The sequence below is a fragment of the Alligator mississippiensis genome, chromosome 8 (assembly GCF_030867095.1).
Source record: "Alligator mississippiensis isolate rAllMis1 chromosome 8, rAllMis1, whole genome shotgun sequence".
Lineage (NCBI taxonomy): Eukaryota > Metazoa > Chordata > Crocodylia > Alligatoridae > Alligator > Alligator mississippiensis.
Window position 1 is genome coordinate 29,420,461 of NC_081831.1, and position 22,402 is coordinate 29,442,862.

General features: G+C 48.7%; 1 protein-coding gene across 1 annotated transcript in view; it reads left to right on the forward strand.

The window, feature by feature from the left end:
- Positions 1-22,402, forward strand: part of LOC102559877 (rho GTPase-activating protein 6) — an 83,546-nt gene that overhangs the window by 38,303 nt on the left and 22,841 nt on the right. The window contains exons 4-7 of the mRNA XM_006274239.4: positions 5,826-6,079; positions 13,931-14,126; positions 15,881-15,936; positions 18,473-18,623. Coding sequence (XP_006274301.3) covers positions 5,826-6,079; positions 13,931-14,126; positions 15,881-15,936; positions 18,473-18,623 — 657 coding nt within the window. The remainder of the gene's footprint in view (positions 1-5,825; positions 6,080-13,930; positions 14,127-15,880; positions 15,937-18,472; positions 18,624-22,402) is intronic.

Sequence of the window (22,402 nt, forward strand, 5' to 3'; positions counted from 1 at the left end):
TTCAACCCTCTGCTTGAGATAGGACTGTGCGTGGCAGGGTCAGAACCCAAATTAGGCAGGCTAAGTTGAGCCCAAGAGCGGGACTGAGTGTAGAGAGAGCATCTAGAGGTCACCAGCCTTTGAGAACAGCTTCCTCTCATTATCTTTAACACCAAGGGGTGGCAGGAAAGGAAGCAGGAGAGATGCTAAGAAGCTGGAGCAGGTGAGCTGGGCAGGATTATGGCAACCACTAGGGGATGATATGGCTGGCCCTAGGGTGCATTCTGCTACAGATTGTCAACCTGTGGCATGCATGACACAAGTGCTATGGGCAACCTCTGTATGTGGCAGATTGGAGACAGCTAGCATAAGGGCAGATACTACAAAAAAGCAGAGCAGGAGATTGGGCAGGGAAAACAGCTCAGGGATCAGAAAGCAAAGCAGCAGATCAGTCAGAGGGTAGGGATTGGAGTGGAATTTGGGAAGGGTGTAGGGGGTAATGTGTGGCACATATGCCCAAAAGGTGGTCCCTCACAGAACTGGAGGACCTCCTGATGCCCCTTGTAGAGCTACTTTTCTATGATTCTGAGGCCAACAAGATTCTTGTTATACAATAAGGGCATGCAACCCTGTGGGAATGGCAGGCAATTATATCAAACAAAAAGGTATGAATTCTCTTAGGGCAGATTTCCCAGGGCATTGTTAAGGCTGTATGGATCTATTCTCTGGGAAGTATCATTCTGTATTTCCTGCTTTTGCAACATGTATGTTTTGGGAATGATATGCTCCCATTCTAAAAGGGCTCCCATTCTGAAAAGGATCATACCAAATGAATGACCTGGAATTGTCTTTCTGTAACTAAGGTTTGGGGCATTTGGGAAATGCCTTTGGAGCACTTCCCTTGTGTTTTGATAATATGCAGCAGTGAAGTGGGCGTGTTTGAAAGGCACCTTGAGGGTAACTTTTAAATGCTTCTCACTTGCTGTTAACAGCTAGACCTCTTGGGCCCTCATGGCTGGAATAGATTGGAAGTCACAGCGGAAGCAAGGAAGCTGGTAGCCAAGGGGCTATGAGGAGCTTAGGAAGCAGGATAAGAGGGAGGCTGGAGCTGGCCAAAAGTTAGAGTCCCTCCTCAATTTGGGTATAAGGCTCCTAGAAAAAACATGTAGAGGATTCCTGTTGCCACAGGAGTGCAATTTGTGGCATTTATGTACAGTTTGAATTCTCTTTCCATCTATGGCAGAATAGGATCACCCAGGTGAACAAAGTACTGACATGAAGTACACGAGGAAGAGGAGGAGGAAGGAGGTTTTCTCACCCTTGTGTTCTGGTTCTAAACTCTTCTCCACAGATGTGGTTTCTGCCTCAGTGGAGTGGAAACTATGCTATTAGTGTTTTCCACTATATCCAATGATAAATAATAACTGCAGGTGCAGAAAAGCTGTTAAGGGCAGGAGCCCGAATTCAGAACCTCGTTCTGTCAAGGAATCATCCACTTCATTGAGCCAACCTCCCCCTTTCTATCTCCCTTCCCTAGGCTCTACTTTTCATTCTCATAGGGCTGCCCAGAGGGACAGATTCAGGAGGAGGGACAAAGAAATATTTCTGGAATATCTAAGCTATGGCTTTGTGGTTAGAACATTTTAAGGCACTTCTGGACCAGAGGCCAGGGTAAGATGGCCAGGAAGTAGTGAGCTGGACTACTTGGAGAGCAGCATGGTACCAGAGATCCAAGGAGATGAGCAAGGATCTGGGTTTTCCATTTACTGCAGAAAAACATGAAAAAGCATGGATTGTCTCATTTAAAGGAGAAAACCATGTATTTTCTTCTTTAAAGGAGAAAACTGCAGGAAATGGTGGGTTTCTTGTAGGTTGGCAGTCCTCCAGCCTGCAAAGGGCTGCTTTGAGCTAGGGGGAATGGGAGGAGGGAGACAGGAAGCAGGGGGCGCCATGCGAATGTGCATGCACACACATACATGGCTGGCATACAGCTAGGCACGGTGGTTGGAGCAGCCCCAGCAGCTGGATACAGGTAAATCTATGGGGGGTGGGGTGGAAATCCGGAGGGCCAGGGCTTGGGGACTGTCTCAGGGGCTCTGTGGAGCATGTATGTGTGTGTGTGTGTGGGGGGGGGTGGCAGGGTTGTGAGTAGCTGGATGTGTAGGTGGGGAGGGGCGGGGAGAAGATGTCCAGCCACTGGGGTTGCAGTGGAGCAGCACTGTGCCATCAGTGAGCCCAACTACACGCTGTTGCCAGTGGGGTCCACCCAGAGGCATGTGCCCCCCCAGCAGGGAAGGGGGTGGGATGGGTCCTTTGGGGGTGGCAGGGAGCTGTGTGGCTGGGCCAGTTGCACTGGAGGCTGGTGCCCATGCTGTCAGAGACAGGGTGCCTCAAAAATGGTTCCTTGATGGGGAAGGGAGCCATGGCTAGGCTGCTGGGTGCAGTGTGGGAGCCCCAGACCAGCATGGGGTGTCACAGGCATCTCCCTCTCCTCCCTCTAGTCCATGCTGGGGCTGGATTTGCTCTGCTGCTGCCTGTGTGAGCCAGAGCCGCTAGAGCTGCAGCTGCCACCACTGTGCTTTGGCCCAGGAGGGACAGAGCCTGGAACCCCTTGCCCTTCTCCTGCTGCCTGCAGCATGGCCTGGGCTGAGCCGTGTTCCACTTCATGCTGCTGCTTTGAAGCACAGCACTGTTCCTCCCCACGGTGCTGCACCACAGCCCCAGCGTCAGCCACCAGCACAGGGCAGCATGTGGTGCCCCAGCTGCCACTGCCTGTGCTTCTGCATGAATTGTGCTGCATGCAGCTCATGCTGGAGGCTGTCCCTGCTGTGTCGCCACAGACCACCATCCTGTAGCCTGTGTGGAGCTGGGCAGGGTGGGGACAGTTGGGGGCCCCCTCTGACAGGGCTGCAGGGGTAGGGGCCTGTGGGTCAGGACCAGCAGGGCTGAGAGGGGTGGGGGGCTGCAGATCAGGCGTGAGGAGCACCAACAGGGTAGGGGTGTTGCAGGTTAGGAGTGAGGTTTAGAGGGGGTGGAGGACTGTGGGTTGGGAGTGAGGGGCACCGGCAGGGCTGGGGGGGCGGGTGGGCTGTGGTTTGGGATTGAAGGGCACCGGGGGGGGGGGGGGGAGGCAGGGGACTTTGGTTCAGAAAAGAGGGTCACTGGCAGGGACAGGGGACTGCTGGTTGGGAGTGAGGGGCATAATGTGGGAAGGGGGACTGTGGGTTGGGAGTAAGGAGCACCAGCAGGGTCAAGGGGCTGTGTGCTGGGAGTGCAGGCCACTGGTAGGGATGGATGGCTGTGGGTTGGGAGTTAGGGGTACTGGCATGGTGGGGTGGGGGGGAGGGATGAGGGACTGTGCATTGGGAGTGAAGGACACTGTCAAGGCTGGGGGGCCTGTGGCTTGGGACTTAGGGGCAGGGCACCAGCATATCAAGTGCTCAGTGCCACAAAGCAGTGGGAGGGACATCCACAGCTGGACCCATGTCCTGGTGAACGAAGAGGGTAGGGGAGCTCTGATTTTCCATGATAAAAAACCCAAACTCAAATACCAAAATATATAGGTATTCAGAAGTTATTTTATTATAACAATTTGAGGCACTGTTAGGCTTCCAAATTGCTTTAAAATTGTAAATATATCAATAAAACATTGTGTTAAGCAGATAGCTATATATATAGTGGTTTCATTTTATAGCTCTCTGTCTCTATATATAGTGGTTTCATTTTAGTTGCGGGAAAATGTGGATTTTGAGATTTTAATCAGAGAATTTTATGGGTTTTTTTTTTTTAAATCAGAGAATTTGCAATTTTTAATCAGAGAAAACCAAGATCCCTGGAGATGAGTCGGTGCTTCTGGGAGAATAGCCAAGGCTGCTTGAAGAGTTCAGCAATAAAGCTTTTCTGAAAAACAATCTTCGCTGAAAATCCCCTGGTCATCACTGAATGTTATACAAAAAGCTCCGTTATCTGACACCCTTGGGAAATGGGGGGTGCTGGATAACCAAATGTGCTGGTTATCTGAGAGGCATCTTTACCTGGTCGGGCAAAGATGCCCCTCCCACCACGTCCAGTGTGTCTACATCTCAGATTAACCGTGCCACCCCTCCCGCCCCTCCCCTGGTGTCAGTGTGCTGGGGGAAAGGGAGGGGGGGCTTTGCACAGGCTGCTTTACCCATGGAGGCTGCTTTCCCCCGGTTGGTGGGATTTGACAAAACCGGAAGTCTCACTTCCGGTTTCCCTTTTGCCACGTCAACCGGCGTCAACCGACATGCCAGTTAATAGAGCATGCTGGTTAATGAAGTGCCGGTTAACGTGGCTTTTACTGTATCAATGAATGCTAACAAAGAGGGTGTTTTACTAGCAACTATGGGCAAGGACCTAGGGCCACAGTACCTGGGGCCACATCAGTTAGATTTTCCTGAATAGGGCTTAAGTCCAGAAGAGACTTTTAAGGTACAAATTGATGTCACATTTCTCCTGGGGAAAATCATTTTGTTCCAGGATCCTACAGATGTATCTGTCTATTGTCCAACTTTAAGTACCTGTGAAGTATACAAGATAAAAAGTGCTAATACTTTCTCCCCAGGGCAATGCTATATATGTCTGCAAGGGTGTAGTTATACCTTGCAATTAACACTTGCTAACTTTAAGGAATGGTAATTGATTTTAAAATTAGCACAAACTTTGAGCAGTTGCATGTTAAGGGCTAACACACCCTGTAATATACACTGCTTTAACCTGCCCTTAGAGGGCTGGTGAACAGATGCATGGCTAAAGCCAAGCTGGCTCTGTGCCTGCCTGGCTTGTCTGCTCTCTGAGGCACTGGAGGTGGCCCAGATTGGGACCCTGCCAGCTCCTGGCAGCCTTCATTGGGCCCGTCAGTCCCTGCCCACCCAGCCTGGGGGCCCACTCCTTCTTGCCTTCTGGGATTGAGCTGCTCCCCTTCCACTTCCCCTTCCCCACCAGTTCAGGTTTTGACTCAGATCAGTCAAGATTGCTTCAAATGAGATGTCTGTTTACAGTCTTCGATCATCTAGTCTGACCTGCTAAATAATACAAGCCAGAGAACTGCACCCGGTGATAACTTAACTGAGTTCTGTAACCGCCGCTAAAGTTTATAATCAAGAAAATTATCCAGTCTGCATTTAAAGATATTCAGGAATCAGATACTCAGTACCCACCACAGATTTCAGATTTTCAATAGGCCTCAGCCTGTACCCTGTTACATCTTGCTATCTTGATAATTTGGCTACTGGTGGTACTCCAAGTTTATCTGGAGAAAAAATGGGTTCAAGGAAACCTTAGAAATGTGATTCCAACTATAAGTAACATGTTGATATCTGTCTGAGTCAATCAGTCTGAAAGAGAGAATTGCTTCTCTATTGCTAGGGTGTTGAATCTGAGACCCTCTGCTTTTAAGGGTGCCCCTCAGCAACAGTGCAGCAGAAGGCTTTGGGTTAGTTGGGGCGTATAAGAGGGCTTCCCACCCCACAGCTTGATGTGTAGGAGCTGAGCTCTTAGTCCTTTAGGACAGATACCAACCCACCTACAGAGACAAGTGTTGGTAGGGAGGCCCCAGCTAGGTAGGAAGTGCCCATCTCAGCTGGCAGCTCTTATGTGACCAGCCACTGACCTCTGAGAATGAAGGCTCCATGTGGGAATGAGTCAGTAGCTTCACATTACCTGAATCCTTGGTTGGTGTATCCTGAAGTGCTACTGCATGGTGGAGTGCACAAATCCTGACGGAAAGGAATGCCATTCCCAGGACCACTCCTTCTGTCTTACTTCTGTCACTCTGTTTTTCACTTATACTAACATACTTTTCCATTTGTGTTGTATTTTCCCAGACTGCTGTCCTCTGGCCTTTGGGATTCCACTCTCCCAAGTCATTGCCAATGATCGGGCACATAAGCAAATGCAGGAAGCAGTGAAAGGCAACCGCAGAGTCTGGTTGGAGGTGGAAGCATCAGTGACTGAATTCCGAACTCAGATTCAGAAGAAATCCCCATTGGGTGGAAGCTGTGTGCGATCCTATGAAGTGCTGACTGATGAGCCACTTTCTCCCATTTTCCTGGACAGAAGATCCCAGAGCCAGCGAAGGGTAGAGCTTCAGATTGGTTCTATGGGGAAAAATATTTGTGCTGGACTCAAGCAAAAGAAAAGCCTTGGCACTTCAGCAACTAAGGTCACTTCCTAGGGTCCATCACTAGCATGGAGAAACTATGCTAATGTAGTACCCTGGGTTGTACTGGCTTCAGTGGGATATCTAGCAGCATAAAATCCTGAGATCTCATTGACAATTGGTGCAGACCAAAGACAGGATTATAGTAACTGGGGGCACTTGTACGCATGACGGGGGTTTAATCCCCAAGGTTTTATTCTTTGCCCCCTAAATTGAAACAGTGAGGTATAAAATAAAACCCTGAGGATTAAACTGTTTCAATTTTTTGTCACGTTACAGTGAGGGGCCTGATCCTTTTTCTTGTTGTTGGGGTCGGAGCCTGACAGTGGCTGGGGATGAGCAGCCCCTGTGCTGGGCAGGGGGGGGAGGGAAACGGACACCTTGTGGGGCAGCAAGGTGTGCTGCTAGCTGGCTGGTGCTGCCCTGCTCAGAGATGCCTGATCCAACTTCCCATGAGCTCACCTGGGCTTCCAGTGCCTTGTGCAGTGTTTCCACTGCTTTCTGCCACCAGGGCACTCAGCCACCCTCTTGCCACCTCCCTGCAGTGCCCCTGAAGCCAGCACTTTCCCAGGTGGCCCAAGGCATCCAGCCAGCTGCAGCAAGCTGCTGGTAGCACAAGCAGTGAGGAGACCAGTCCTGCTTTTGGCGGAGCCTGCTTGTCTCTTCCATGGCTTGGAGGTGAGCTGCTGGCAGGTTGAGAATTGCCTGAGCTCCAGGGAGCCCCAGTTCTTCTCTCCAGGGTGGTGGTGCCCCCCAGGGCTGCCTTGGTGGCTGCTAGTGGGCCAGATGCAAGCCAGCCCATTCCCAGATGGTCCCAGGTGGCAGGAAGGTGACAGGGACAGCGTACAGGGTGCGGGAAGCCCCGACAGGCTCAGAGAAGAGTTGGATCTGGTTGGGTGCTTCCTCTGAGCAGGGGCAGACTCTGGCCCATTATCAGCCTGCTTGGGTGGCCCCAGAGGGTGCTAGCACTGCGGAAGGAAGGACTAGGGACCCCAATAGCTCAGGGGCCACTCGGCCTGCTGGCAGCTTACCCCCGGCCGTGGGAGAAGAGGGTAGGCTCCTTGAAAAAAAAGAAAAAAGGATTGGGTCTCTAACTGCTTCTGCCTCCAGGTGCCTGTTGGAGTGGGAAGGGGCCCAATCCTTTTTTTCGGTGGAGCCTGCCTGCCTTTTTTGCGGCCAGGGTGCAAGCTGTCAGATTAAAGGCTGCAAGGTTACAAGTAGCAACATTGCAAACTAAACTACATGAGGATGTGGTTTAGTCTGCAATGTTACAAACTCATCTGAAACCCCCAAACCTCGTACACATGTATTGTGTGACACTATTAAGCCACACAAAGGAAATTTTTGTCATGTGTACATGGTGATGATTGTCACATGTACAAGCACCCTGGGAGACAGCATGACAAAAGCAGAGTTTAATTTAGCACATCCCCACTGAAGCCTCCATACTCCTTTGGAGCCCCATATGCAGCTTAGGGTTGCTCTTCCTTAGTGGGAACTGCTGGGAGGAGGGTTAACAGTGATAACAGGATGCAGCAATCTTCCTGACTCCATGGTGAAACTTGCTGTTCTATGGGAGTACTTTAGAGGTGCACTAATACATTGGTGCCATATTGGATCGGCACCACTATAAGGAAAATCAACATTATTGGAAATTGGATTGTTTGGCTGATGTGGATGATAAATGTTGCATATAAATGTCTCATGCATGCATGAAGCATGCAGGCAACCAAGAGTGCATCCTGGCAGCATGGAGAGCACCTGGGAGAGGATGGTAAGTTTGTTTTGAGAGAAGGGGCTTGGGGGGGCAGATCAAGGCTCCTGTGGTGAGGGAGGGAGTGGGGCTGGGGCAGGGGCAGGCGCTACAGTCAGGGTGGGGTGTGGGATGGAGCTGTGCGCAGCTCATGTGTGGGGTGGGAGGGGTGGCTCTCACCACTGCACTGGTGACTCTCTCTCACTGCACTGCACACACCCTAGGAAGGCATGGAGGACGTGTGACCTTGGATCTGTACATAGGGCAAGTGTGGGCTGCCACTGCAGGCTGGGGCTGGGGCGGCACCGTGCTCTTTTTAGTGGGGGGGTTGTACTGGGGCTGTGCTTGGGGCAGGTGGTGGCGGCAACACTGGGAGGGGTGCTACAGTAAGTTTTGGGGTGGCTGCAGCTCCTTCCCCCTGTAATTCCCTCCTCCCAGTACCACCACCACCTGCCCTGAGCACAGCCTGGCCCAGACCCCCTGCCAGAAAGAGCCCTCACCCCGCGCACAGATCCAGGGACACATGTCCCCCATGCCCTCCCAGGGTGTGTGCAGTGGCTGGAGCCCCACGCCCCGTGCCCCTGGGACAAACAACTTGTGGCTCTGTCCCAGGCTCCTCCTGACTGTGCAGTGCCTGCTTCTGCCCTAGCCCCAACCATACTCCCTCTCTCACTGTGAGGATCTCGATCTGCCCCCCATCCTCCTTCCTCCACAACAGACTTACCAGCCAGACACTGCTCTCCAAGCTGTTTGGCTGCATATTGGCAATTGGATCAGTATAGGCTGATACGGCTCGTTAAAAATTGGCCATTGGTATTGGCCCAAAAAACCTCTATCGGTGCACCTCTAGAGTACATTCCTTGTCTCCCATAAGTACAATAAAGTCCCCCTAGAGTACAATACAGTTCTTTGGCAGCTGAGAGAGAACCTGACTGGTTTCAGGCCAGCTATAAGCAAATTCAGTATTTCATCTTTACTTTTCCATCTGGCTTTACTTGTGAGCACTCCTATCTATTACTTCAAAGCACAGAGAAGATGACACACTTGTTTAATCTTGGGTGTTTGCCAGGTGCCTCAATCCTCACTTTAAAATGGAGATAGTAATCTGGACTTCGTTCTCTTTGCCTTTTAGGCAGATTCAGGGTGGCCAGTTGTTAGTTGTCTGCAACCGCTGGTGCAACAGGGTCATAGATTCATAGATTCATAGATGCTAGGGCTGGAACGGACCTCAGAAGATCATCAAGTCCAGCCCCCCGACCCAGGGGCAGGAAGTCAGCAGGGATCATAGGATCCCAGCAAGATAAATATCCAAATGTCTCTTGAAGGCATTCAAGGTAGGTGCCCAAACCGCCTGCAGCAGCAGTCTATTGCAAACCCTGGGGGCTCAGACAGTAAAGAAGTTTTTCCTTATGTCCAGCCTGAAACGGTCTTGGAGAAGTTTGTGACCATTTCACCTTGTCATCCCTTGGGGCACTCTGGTGAACAGATGTTCCCCCAGATCCTGGTGAGCACCCCTGATAAACTTATAGGTGGCCACCAGCTCAGCCCTGAGCCTGTGCTTTTCCAGGCTGAAGAGAGCTCTCAGCCTCTCATCATAAGGTCTGTACTCCTGACCTCTGATCATGCACGTGGCTCTCCTCTGCACTCTCTCAAGCTTCTCCACATCCTTTTTTAATTGGGGAGCCCAAAACTGGATGCAGTACTCCAGCTGCAGCCTCACCAAGGCTGAGTACAATGGGAGAATGATGTCCTGGGATTTCCTTGAGAAGCATCTATGGATGCAAGCCAGAATTTTGCTCACTTTACTAGCCACAGCATCACACTGAAGGCTCATATTCATCTTGTGGTCAATCATGACCCCCAAATCCCTTTTGTCCGTAGTGCTAACCAGCATAGCACTGCAGAGCCTATAAGTATGCTGCAGGTTTTTCCTCCCAAGGTGGAGAACCTTACATTTTTCAGTGTTAAACACCATCAGGTTCTCATCCGCCCAATTCCTGAGCCTGTTAAGGTCTGCCTGGATCTCCTTCTGTCCTCAGGTGTGGATGCTTTCCCCCAGAGTTTGGTGTCATCGGCAAACTTGGCCAGTCCGCTACTGACACAGATATCTACATCATTGATGAAGATGTTAAATAGTATAGGCCCAAGGGCAGAGCCTTGAGGGACCCCGCTGGTCACAGCAAACCACGATGATTGAATTCCATCAACCACCATCCTCTGGGTCCTACTGCTGAGCTAATTCCCCAGCCAGCAGATCGTGGTGAGGCCGAGGTCTCAGTTGGCCAGTTTTGCCAAGAGGTGATCATGGGATACCAGATTCAAGGCTTTTTTAAAGTCAAGATATATGACATCAATCTCTTCTCCCTTGTCCAGGTGATAGGTCACCTGGTCATTAAAGGAAATAAGATTGGTTAAGCAGGACCTACCCACAACAAACTCGCGCTGGGTATCTCTCAGGATGTTGCCGTCAGCCAGTCTGTTAAGGACGACCTCTTTGATAATTTTTTCCAAGACCTTGCCCAGGATAGAGGTCAGGCTGATGGGCCTGTAGTTTGCTGGATCCACTTTCCTCCCTTTCTTGAAGATAAGCACCACATTGGCCTTCTTCCAATCTTCGGGCACTTCACCAGAGCACCATGAGTTCTCGAAGATCCGTGCCAGGGGCTGGGCTATGATGCTCGCCAGCTCCTTGAGTACCCTGGGGTGTAAACTGTCAGGGCCAGCTGACTTGAAGGTATCCAGCCTCTCAAGGTGTTCCTTCACGAGGTCAGCATTGATGGAGGGTAAGGGATCTCCCTCACCCGGGCCTCTGTGTCCCGTAGTGGGCAGGGCTGTCCCATGGGACTGGTGAAAAACTAATGCAAAGTATCCATTTAGCAAGTTTGCTTTTTCCTTGGCATTAGTTGTCAGTTGTCCCATCTGGTTTAGCAGGGGTCCAATGTTGGCCTTGCTTTTCCTCCGGCTCTCCATATATCTAAAAAAGGACTTTTTATTGTCCTTGATATTTGTAGCTCAAGGACACTAAAAAGTCCTTTTTTAGATATGTGGTCCTAATATCATTTGGGTGCTCTAGGTAATATTGTACTGAAAATACCCAGAACATTGCACCATCAGAAAATTGTATTGAACAGTTCTGATAACCAGCCTCTTTGCTGCCCAGCAGAACCTGCCTGTAAGTCACAGCTCTGGGTAGGTTTGTGCAGGATAGAATGATGAAAATGACTTTCAGGTGGCAGCAGCCAGTCCAAAAGGACATTTTCTGATCTTGCTGCTGCTGATAGAGTGGGCAAGCAGCCTGTAGGTGGTAGGTGATCTTGGGGTTATGAACAATGACTGCTGGTCTCCTGGGTGCCTGAAAATTACAGTTTGGTGGGGAAACAGGTAAAGCAGCTTGTTTGGGAAGATCCAAGAGTGGGTGAGGCAACAGTCTGCTCTTTCTCACTATGAGCTGGAGGAGAGCAGGGTAAGTCGCTGGCCATTTTCCCTCTCAACAATTGCCTCCTGCTGAGGGGGGAAGGGCAAAGGGGGTGCAAGAAAACAGGGAGGTAATACTTGCCAATTACATGGGAAATTTCACTCCGGAAAAAACGTTACTGGAGTTTGCTTGGAAATAAGACTGTGCTACCAGTTGTCCAAGGCTGTGTGTAGATGGGCATCAGAGCAGGAGCATGGTCTATGAACAAGAGTGAAAGGGATCTGAATGTTCCCTCTGGATGCACAGTTCTCTTGGCAGAGTCGTCTCTGGGTGGGGGGGCAAATTGGGGCAACTGCTCTGGGCCCTGTGCTTTGGGGGGCCCCAGGGAGCTGAATCTGCCACCTCCAGCCTCTTGGTACCCCCCCGCCCTTGAATCCACCATCGGCTTCCTTGTGTCTGGGGGCGGGGCCCTGCACATGTTGATTTCCCCAGGCCCCGCACCCTGCTTGGGTCACCTTTGTCTCTTGGTACCCATGAGAAATGAACTGGTTTGTTAGAGCAGGGCTATCAAAGTTGAGGGCCCTCTGGCCTGTAACATAGATTTGAACTGCACCATGCTGGATGCATCTACATGTCACCCTATGGTGACGTAGTGATTACATGAGTTTACACGTGATTGGCAGCTACGTTGCCATAGTGGCAAAATGTAACCATGTGCTACACGCACTGCTCAGTTACTGCACTGTGCTTAGTACTTCCAAAAGGAAATACTAAAGCACAGCATCATAACAACATTGCCATATGGCAGTGTGTAGATGAGCCCCTGTGTAGCAAAATCCAGGGTAATTAGCCCTGCAGCAGTCAATTTTCCTGTGTACAGTGCAACAAAAACAGGGCTTTGTTGCTTCTGCTTTTGGAGCCAGCATGTGCAGAGCTAGCTCTGGGTTTCTTCAGCAAGCCTGGCAGGTGGACCATAAGGGAGAGAGCTGTGGGGCTGTCTGAGTGAGGTGGACTGGAACAGCACGTGGGACTGAGGGAGAGGGGTATGGTGGGAATGGGGGAGGGGGAGGGGGGAGTGCAGGAGCTGCTCTATGCCAAAGGGGGCCACGCAACCTTTCTGCTATCCCTGTACATGTACCCACCATTCCCTTTCCTCCTAATTCTGCTCCTGTGCTGACAACTCCCTGTCTCCCCAAACTGGCACATACTTTCATCACTCACCTTTTTCTCTCTGATCCCTTTCACTATCTCATAGTTGCCATTTCCACACTATGAGGAGATAGAACACTCACTGTTGGGTGTGGGGGGATGTGAGGAGCAGAGAGGTTTGGGCCTTGAGGCGGGGGGTGCTGTGAGAATGAAATGGGGTGTGTGAGGGCATTGGGAGCAACAGGGGTTGTGGGTGGGGGCAGGTGTGGGGGGCTGCAGTGAGGTTTCAATGCTCAGAGGGGCAGGGGAAGGTCGTGTGAGACGCAGGGGGTGGTAGCGAGGGGTCAGGTAGGCCTGGGGTGTGATGCAGATGAGTGTATTAAGCAGGCAAGATAGGACTTTGGGGCAGGAGGGGGATGGTGGAGAGTCATGAGGCTTGGATCACAATGAGGTGGGGCTGAGTCTAGGGGACATGTAGGATAAGAGGGGACAGAGTCAAGCCAGGGGTACTTGAGGCAGCAGGAGCAGTGCATAAAAAGCACGGAGGGGCACTTTGAGACAATGGTAGAGTGTCCAGGGGGGACTCACACATGTTGGGGTGCTGGGAGCACTTCTCTTCCTGGCCAGAGCTGGCCCATGTAAACTCAATTATATTTGTTTTTGCTTGGATTCTTAAGCAGAATAATAGAGCACTTACCTGTAGCATATTAGTCAAGTTTCTAGATTATTTTTAATTGGAGAAAAAATATGCGTTGTACTATGTGATGATATACCACACCACCTGCACCCCCATTTTCCAAATCCTAGATCCACCCATGTCCTAACCTACACCTTCTCCCACAGTCCTCTTTCCCCTAACCTCACACATGCCCCCACTTCTCCCAACCCCACAGCCCCTGCCCAAACCCAGGCAAAGCCCAGCTGTAACAGGCTAGTAGTGCCTCTGTCTTGGGGGTAGGGGAAGGGTGCAGACCTTGGGATGTGGAAAGCGAGGTGCCTCATTGCTGGCTTATGATGGGGACTCTAGTGAGAGGGTCTGTTGGAAGTACCACTAAAAGGATATGGGGGCAGTAGTCTCAGCCCTGATTGGGGCCCTTCTTCCAGAGCATCTCTTTTCCTGCATCTACTTTGGCTGCATTGTGGGGCCAGCCCAACTGCCTGAGAGGAATAGCTCTGGAGAGAGAGTGATATTTTTCTATCCAGCCCCCCAGGTGTGCTGCTCTAATACATTCTAGCCCCAATTTGTCAAGAAGTGGGACACACCTGTCTTAGGAAATAAAGTTCTATGGTGATTTTCTTTAATGCAGAGATTCTGTTGAGCCACAGTGGAACTTGTACATGGTCAATGGATTGGTGACATGTCAGACTGTCCTTCCACAAAACACAGGCTGCTTATAAATTGAGGACTTCATGCACTTACCAGTGCACAAATAATTTTTGTGTCTGATTTCAGGGGGCAGTGTCAGTGGACTCCATTACTGATTTGGGTGACAACACTTCCAGGCTGTTGGAAGCACTGCAGCTGTCACATCCCAATGAGCTGGACCTTAGGAGAACTCTGGAGAGGAAAAGGATGTTAAGCCTCAACCCCATCTACAGGCAGGTTCCACGCATTGTGGACAGATGTTGCCAGCACATTGAAGCATATGGTAAAGTAGCTTTTCCCTCCACATGAACCAGTGCTTTTAGAATGCTAAACAGTGTTGGGTGGCAGCCTGATATCAATGACAAAATGCCCTGTGAACTCAGGGCAACATGATGCGGGCCTTAATTTCTATGACTTAATACATTTGCTTCTAGCCAGGAAGCTTTGACTTGTGAGCTAGCTTCTGAGGATGCAAAGTAAGGCAGAAGTCTAAGCTGAAGTTCAAGGTAAATGAGGAGTCTAATTCAGAGTAACAGTAAGCTAGGGGTCAAATCCAGAGTTTTAGATGAGCAAGGAATCAAGAAACTGTGATAGGGTCAGGAGCAAGCACCAGAATCTTTCCCCGGCAACCTATTGATTTCTGGGGCAAGCTTCTAAAGGCTGGGGTGGGTGGGGCCTGTTTCCTTCAGCATCAAGAGACTGCTTACCCTAACTGGTCAATTAGGATGAGCTTGGCCCAGGGCATGGGTATGAGTTCATTGCTCCCTCATGTTAGGACTGGCTGGGCCCAGAGCATGGATCTGAGCATGTTACAGGTATATCATGATGGATGCTGCTCTTAGAGAGATTCCAGGAAGTCTTGGGGACACATCCCTTCAGTTTCCTTTAATTTAAATCCCTCTTTCCAGCCCCTCTGCCAGAAGTGGGAAGGGGCAGAAATTGTCCTGCTAGCCTGCAGCAGGCACCCTAAGGATAAACAAATAGGCTCAACCAAAATAAGAGACATCCGAGCTTCATGGGCCTTCACTTATTTGTAGAACATAAGCAAGATCTTTTCTGAGGTTCTGAAACATTGAAGGACATTTGTTGAAGGATTCTTCCTGCCTAAGTGTCATTGCATGAATGGTCTGACAGAGGACACCTGCACAGCAAGTGGTAACTGAATCTCCAACCTCATCTTATTACAGCTACGACAAGTCATTTTTGCCACACACATCAATTCCTCAGTATTTGACAATGGCTCTAGAGTTGCCTTGAAACCCTGTCTTTCTGCCTAGATTTAGTTTGCAAGTTTCAGGGTCAGAGGAGCTAGCAAAGATTACTGGAAGTTTCTCTGGGGCTTGGAATCCCAGAGATATCTTCACTACTCGGCAACTCCCACATAGCAGAGAATAACAGTACCAAGGAGACCCATATGAATAACAGCTATCTCAGGTTCCTGACCATTTCAAAAAGAAAAAATATATTGTTTGTATAGATATTTCCTTTATATTCCCAAATATACTGTGTTGTATGGTTTCAGCTTTTTGAAACAGAAATTAATTTGAGGGAAATATAGAAATGAAAAAATGTTTTGAAATAAAAATACAAACATTGCATTTGTTTCCCAGCGTTCTATCTCCCAAGGTAAAAAGGTCAGCAAAACTGACATGGATTCAATCACTGTTTTGTTATCATCAAAAGCTGCAGTTTTTTACTAAAATTTTTTGGCCAAAAAGTATTCCAAATGCCAAGTCTGGGCATCCCCCCAGTAGCATAGAGAGAATAAGGAAAGCTCTACCAGTGGGAGGCTAGAGACCTGGGATTTCATCCTAATTGCTAACAGTACCCCAGGGAGGGAGGCTAGTCACACAGGAGCAGCACAGGAAGAAAAAGCGACAACAAAATATCTTTTGAGTTAGAGTTAAGCTATGTTTTACTTTGCACGTAAAAAGAAAGTTCTTGGGGTGCCTACATTGCCCAGATAAATCATAAATTTGGATATATGAAGACGTTTGTTTGAATGCAGAGCTGCTCACCAACCTGCTTGTTTTTCAGGTCTCCAGACAGTGGGTATCTTCCGTGTTGGAAGTTCTAAGAAAAGAGTTCAACAGGTGGAGTGTCCAGCTTACCAACCCATTTGAACAGGCACCACAAAAGGCTAAAGAGATAATGGGATGATAGGACATATAAAAAAAGACCTTGCTTATACTATACACATAACCAACTCTAAACATGGCTCTTTGTAGCTCCTTATTTTGCTTACACAAAAGAAGCTGTAGAGAGATGCACATGTGTACAGGAAAACTGTTCTGCCTGTTTGTGCCTTCTGTGTGTGCAGTAGCTGTCCAACCAAGTCTCCATGCCTTATGCATGTGAGGAATGAGGCTGAGTATGAAGTAGGAAGAACAAGATAAGGGAAAAAGGGAAAGAGAGGAGACTAAAAGCCAAGGCATTGAGAGGAAGAAAGAAGGAAAGAGGCGTATGGCAGTACAAGGGAGGGAGGAGCACAAAACAAAATAGAGCTCAGACTAAAGATTAGATGCAAGGTCCAAACTAAAAGCTGGAGAGAAGAAAGCCAAAGACTGAAGAGCATCGATATAATGCAGTTCAGAGTACAGGAATTTAAAATACCATAGGCATGGTCTTGCAAAAGCAGAGAATATAGTTCAGGGGCTGGGCTTAGGAAATCAGTGAAAAGGATCTGCAGAAGACACAGACGTAGAGCTACCAAATTGATCCAGAGCCCCTGGGAATTGACTTGGCCTGTGTTAGAATCAGAGCAGCCTTAAGGATTACAGTGCTCTAGCCACATTCTCTAATGTGTCCTGGGTAGAAAGGGTCCCACATGTTCAGCTAAAGGCACCAAAGGATCTAATCCCCCATGCCAGCACTTATGTTGCCTGGCACACCGCATGTGCATGGCAGGAAGTACGATTGTACTTCCTGGGTAGGATTGTACTTCCTGGGTAGGTAGGTGGGTGGAGATCTAACTGGCATCAAAACCCAGGCTCACCTTTTCTACAGCCAGTGCAGGGGGGAGCTCAGGATCATGATCCAGGTGCAGGTTTTGAAGTCCCCAGTGGGTAAACCCTTCAGTTCCCTCCACCAGGAGGCTCTGATTCCTACTTCTCCCCATCCCTCCCACAGGGCAGCCTGAAGAACTGGGGCTGCTCTGGCAGCCAGTGCCAACAATCAGTTGATTGTTGGTACTGGCCCTGGGGCAGCCTTCAGCCAATTGGAGATCTCCTCTGGGGTGTTACAATGCAGGTACCATTGCGGTCGCAGCCAGGAAAATTGTCCCATCTGCAGGGCTGCAGCACCCTAAAGCAGGCAAGAGAGCTGACTTGGGATACAGCTCTCCCTGGTCCAGCCCTAACTCCACAAGCCAACTCCCCCTCACAAGCCAAAGGAATGTAGGACAGTTCCACATGTCCTGTGCACCTTTGTTTCTGGGAGTGTGGTGCAGGGTTGGACCAGGAAGGGCTATAGATGAAGCCAGCTCTCCTACCTGCTTTAGGGTCATCAGAAAGCCCTAATTCAGGAGGAGTGCATGTGTGCCATAACTTTCCCTGTTCTGGCTGTGCAGTAAGTATGTGGAATATTTTCACCTGGCAGTAGCAGCACCACTGAGAAACACTGAGGTAAGTTGAGTACAACAGTGGGCTGCAACTGGGGGTGCCACCATGTTCAAAAAGTGGTGGTTGGTGCTCTGATTCTGAAAAGGTTGAGAACCACCACCTTGGACACATAAGAACTCTATTCAACTCTGATCAACATGTCTGAGTCAGATTCCAGAAGCTATAATTGAGTTTATTGAAAGTAATAGTAAGAGACAGCCTTCTGATAGGAAGAGCTTCCCCTGTCAGCACATACACTATGAGGGCTTGGACCCTCACCTAAGAACCTTCCACAACAGACACATGTAACAATTTGCAGAGTGCTAACAGCTATTTGCACACAGAATATGTGAAACAGAATATTCTCCTAGATGTCTGGCAGACAGACTGAGAAAAAAATACAATTGCTGGATGAGTTTCACATTAGAAAGAAGGTGGACATTTTTTAAATGGGGCACTTAATTATTAGAGTAAATCACTTATCTCAGATGTGATGGTTTCACTATCGCTTAGCATCTACATGTGTTGCTATGGTGATGTTGTTACTGAACCATGATTAGTACTTCCTTATACTAACACAGCGCAGTAACATCCTATATTGTACTGTATGCATGACACACGGTTATTTTTAGCAGCTATTTTGCCGTAATGGCATGTTTTACTGGAGGAGTGCGTCACTATAACGAAGTAGCTGCTGGTCATGTGTAGACACCCACAGACACTGTTGCCGTAGCATGTGTAGACATGTCCTTTTAGTCTTAAAATCAATATTGGATGTCTTTTTTTTAAATGTCCCATCCCTTAGAGTAACTAGGAATTATGGCTGAAATGCACAGATGACAAAGAGGGTGATTATTCTTCTTGTAGAATCTAGTACTAAGCCTGTCATCTGTGTGCTTTAATCCCATTCATGTTAAAGGGAACTCAGTGCCTAGCATTGTCATATTGATAGACCTCTGACTGCAGTGGTTTTGTGGGGAGAAGGCACAAATTATTACTTTTCCTTTCTCTTTTCCTCTATGTCATTAAGCTGCGGGAAGAGTTTGACCAGGGGCTTGATGTTTTCTTGGATGAGCATCAAAGTGTCCATGAAGTGGCAGCTCTGTTGAAAGAGTTTTTCCGGGATATGCCGGATTCTCTGATTCCCAGAAAGCTCTATACAGCTTTTGTTAGCACAGCCTGTAAGTACACAAAACCACAGCCTACCTAATTGGACTGGGGACAAGGCATCAGCACTTCAGTTTCTTAAGAAAAAATATGAACATTTTGTTCTTATGAAGGTGAAGAGTTCAATACAGAGTTCCTTTTGCTAGTTGTGTGTGTGTATGGAGTCATCCATGTGTGCAGGCTTATGCAGCCAGGAACAGAATTCCTACCAGTGTGTAAATACCCCAGATGATGCCATGTAGACTGCCAAAAATGGCCACTTAGATGACTGGGAAGGGACTGCCAGCCTTGGTGTCCAAAAGGTATCTGTGGTCCATGTCAGAATGACAGGAGGTTTTGAGTGGAGTCCCTTGGGAAGAATAATCAAAACTACAAAAACAAAATGGGTGATACCTGGGTGGATGGCAGCACTATAGAGAAGGACTTGGAAGTCTTGGTAGATCACAGACTCGATATTAGGGGTGTGCAAAGCTTCAGTCGTCTATTCGATTCAGAGGAGATTCGGCCCAATTCGGAGGCCGATTCACCAAATCTGAATTGAATTGGGAGACCAAAAAAACCCTTCAAATCGATCTGGGGCCTCTGAATCGATTTGGAAAAGGGTTGGAAAAAGATTAGGAGATTCAGAAGGCAGTCTTCCAGGGGAACAGAAACTGAGAAGAGGGAGGGGGAGCAAGGAGGGGGGGAAAGACTGACATCTGTAGCTGGCCAGTGACTGATCTTTCCCTGAGTCCCCTTCCAATCACAGTGCTCTGGGGGAGGGATGTAGAAACAGAATATAAACCTTTTATCTGCAGCCTTTCTATCCCTTTTGTGAGCTGTTTCTGCCTGAGCAAAAGAGGGGCAGTAGGCTGGCCCAGAAACAGGTAGGTGGGTGGAGATCTAACTGGCACCAGGAAGGCCCCCTGTTACAGGATACCATCCCTGCTGTTTTCATCCAAATCTGCCTTAACACACACAGGTGACATGAGTTTGGCTTTCAGCAGTTTGAGGCAGTTTCCCAGAAACCCCTGCACCTATCTCTTTGACACCTGGCAGGCTTTGTGCCCTCAGAAGGGGCTACCATCCCTACTGCTTTCATTGAAATCTGCCAAAAAATGACAAAGTTATAGGTATTTCAGTGATTCCCTATTATAATCTATGGTTGAATCACCAAATCTTTCCGAATCAGCGCTGAATCTTCCAAAGCTGATTCAGCCGAATTGATTCGGGACAGTGATCTGAATCTCCAAATCGAATTGCAATCCTCTGAATTGGCTGAATCTGAATCCTAATCCAAATCGAATACTTTCTTATTTGCACAGGCCTACTCAATATGAGTCTGTAGTATGATATAGCCACACAAGAGGCAAATGCAGTTTTGGAATGCATCAATAGAAGCATTAGGCACAAGATGTGGGAGGTGATAATGCCTCTCCACTCAGCACAGGTTAGGCCTCATGTGGAGTACTGTGCACAGTTCTGGGGTCCCTATTTTATAAAGGATGTGGAGAAGTTAGAGAGGGTGCAGAGATGGGCAGCGAGGGAGATAAAGGCTTAGGAAGCAAGTCATATGAGGAGAGGCTGAAGGAGCTAGACATGTTCAGCTTGTAGAAAAAGCGCTTAAGAGGGGACATGATAGTAAGCTTTAAATACTTGAAGGATTGCCATCAAGAAGGCTCAAAACACCTTTTCTGTCTTGCTGTGGAAAGTAGAATGTGGGCCAATAGCTTGAATATGCAGCAAAGTAAGTTTAGTTTGGATATCAGGAAAAACTTCTTCACTGTTAGAACAGTAAGGCAGTGGGATAGACTCTCCATCACTGGAGATGTTCAAGAAGAGGTTGGACAGCCACTGGTCCAGGGGTGATCTAGGCATAGCTATGCCTATGTTCTACTATGGGTATTTGCCATGCTTCTGAGCTGGTTGCCTTCCCCTCCCATTTTTGTTATGTGTCAGATATTTTTAAGCCAAGGCTGGAAAGTTTGACTGGTGTGTGCCAGTGTTCTTGCTGGGCCCAAAGCTGGAGGTTCCTGCCTAGAGGATCTTGCCTCTCCACACAGGGTCAGACTGATCACCATATCTGGGGTCAGGAAGGAATTTTCCCCCATGGTCAGATTGGTAGGGACTGTGGGGTTCGTTGCCTTCCTCTGTACCAGGGGTCATGGCCCACTACCTTGGATTTATCAAGCTTATATTAGCTTCATGGAAGCAGAATGTTGGCTGCCATGGTTCCCCTGCTTTACCTATGGCAGGTTAGGGTGTTATGTCTTGTGTTCTTTCAGGGTTTATGGTAGTTTAAGAAGATCTTAGATTATCGATTGTATAGGGTGGTTTGGGTAGGGATGATCCTGCCTCAGGCAGGGGGTTGGACTAGATGACCTTCGGAGGTCCCTTCCTGCCCTATTTCTCTGATTTCTCTATGATTTTTATGCACAGCTTGTGCTCTGCCACTAGAGGGCCGGTGAGCAGGCATCTGCACTGAGGGGAGGGTGCTGCAGGGTAAACATTGCAGTTACAGAAAGGGAATCTACCCTGGCAGGCTAATTTAGCTGACAAGGAAGTTGTACCTAGTGCTGGAGAACCCAAGGAAAGAAGGGTGTTGGTGAACTACAGGAATCTTTGGGACCTCTGTTTCAGTAATGCCCTGCTTTGAATTGAATGGAGAGCAAAGCAGAGCAGAAATGGCTGGAAGCATGCAGCCAGGAACACCACTGTGCAGCCCTGGTGCAGGCAGAGGAGGGATAGTTGGGAGGCAGTGGTGGCTGGAGAGGAAGTTTCCAGGCCAGCAGGCGCTGTAGGGCACAAGACAGCAGCAGCAGGCTCCACAGCACAGTCCCTTCTCAGCATGCACAAATTCATGCATGTGTCCTGCTGGCTGTCCAATGCCTGGTGGCTTCCTGATGTCACAGATAGGTGAGGACTCCAAATTTTTCATATTATCTCCATGAGGCAGTCTGACAATAGCCGAAAATGTATTGTTTAATAGGCTCTGGAGAAATTCCTTGCATGAAAGGTTGTAATTTTGCTATGATGCAAATCTACTTAACAGATGTTTTACTGCTTGATATAGTCCTCATGATTATATTTCATCCTGCCTGAGCCTTGGAAAAACAGTTAATACAAAAGGTAGGTATTAGGGCTGTGTGAAATGGCAGCGTTCCATTTTGACCAGCATTTTGACGTTTTGACAGGACAGCATTTTGTTTTGAATTTTGTTTTGATTTGAAACAGCTGTTCTGTTCTGTTCTGTTGAAACAGGGTCGAAACGGCGAAACGATTTCAACGTTTCGCCCATAGGATATAATGGGGAAAGACAAAACAGCCTATAACTTAGTCATTTCTGGTTTGATCTGGCTTGATTTGGCTTACAGGAACGGTAGCCCCTTCTGAGGGCCCTGCATCCCTAGCTGCTGACAGACAAAACTCGTGACATGGGAGCTTGTGCAACTGACTGTGTCTGTCTTGGGGCAGAAGCAGTTCCCGGCTCTGTATTGTTTCTTTCCTCTCCTTAGTCTGTGGTTTTCCTTGATCATTAACTCGTTATCCTAGCTAGTTACTGTGTTAGCAATCAATCATGATTCACTCAGGGACCAGCTCAATACACAGTAGTTAGCTAGGATAACGAGTTAATGAGCAAGGATTAACACCTACGAAACCACAGACGAAGGAGAGGAAAGAATCAGTTTCCCTGAACCCCTTGCACCTATCTCCTTGAAACTTAGCAGGCTTTGTGGCCTCCACAGGGGCTAGCATGCCTGGAGTTTTGACCCCACTGTGGCTTAGCACATACACATGGCACAAATTTTGTTAC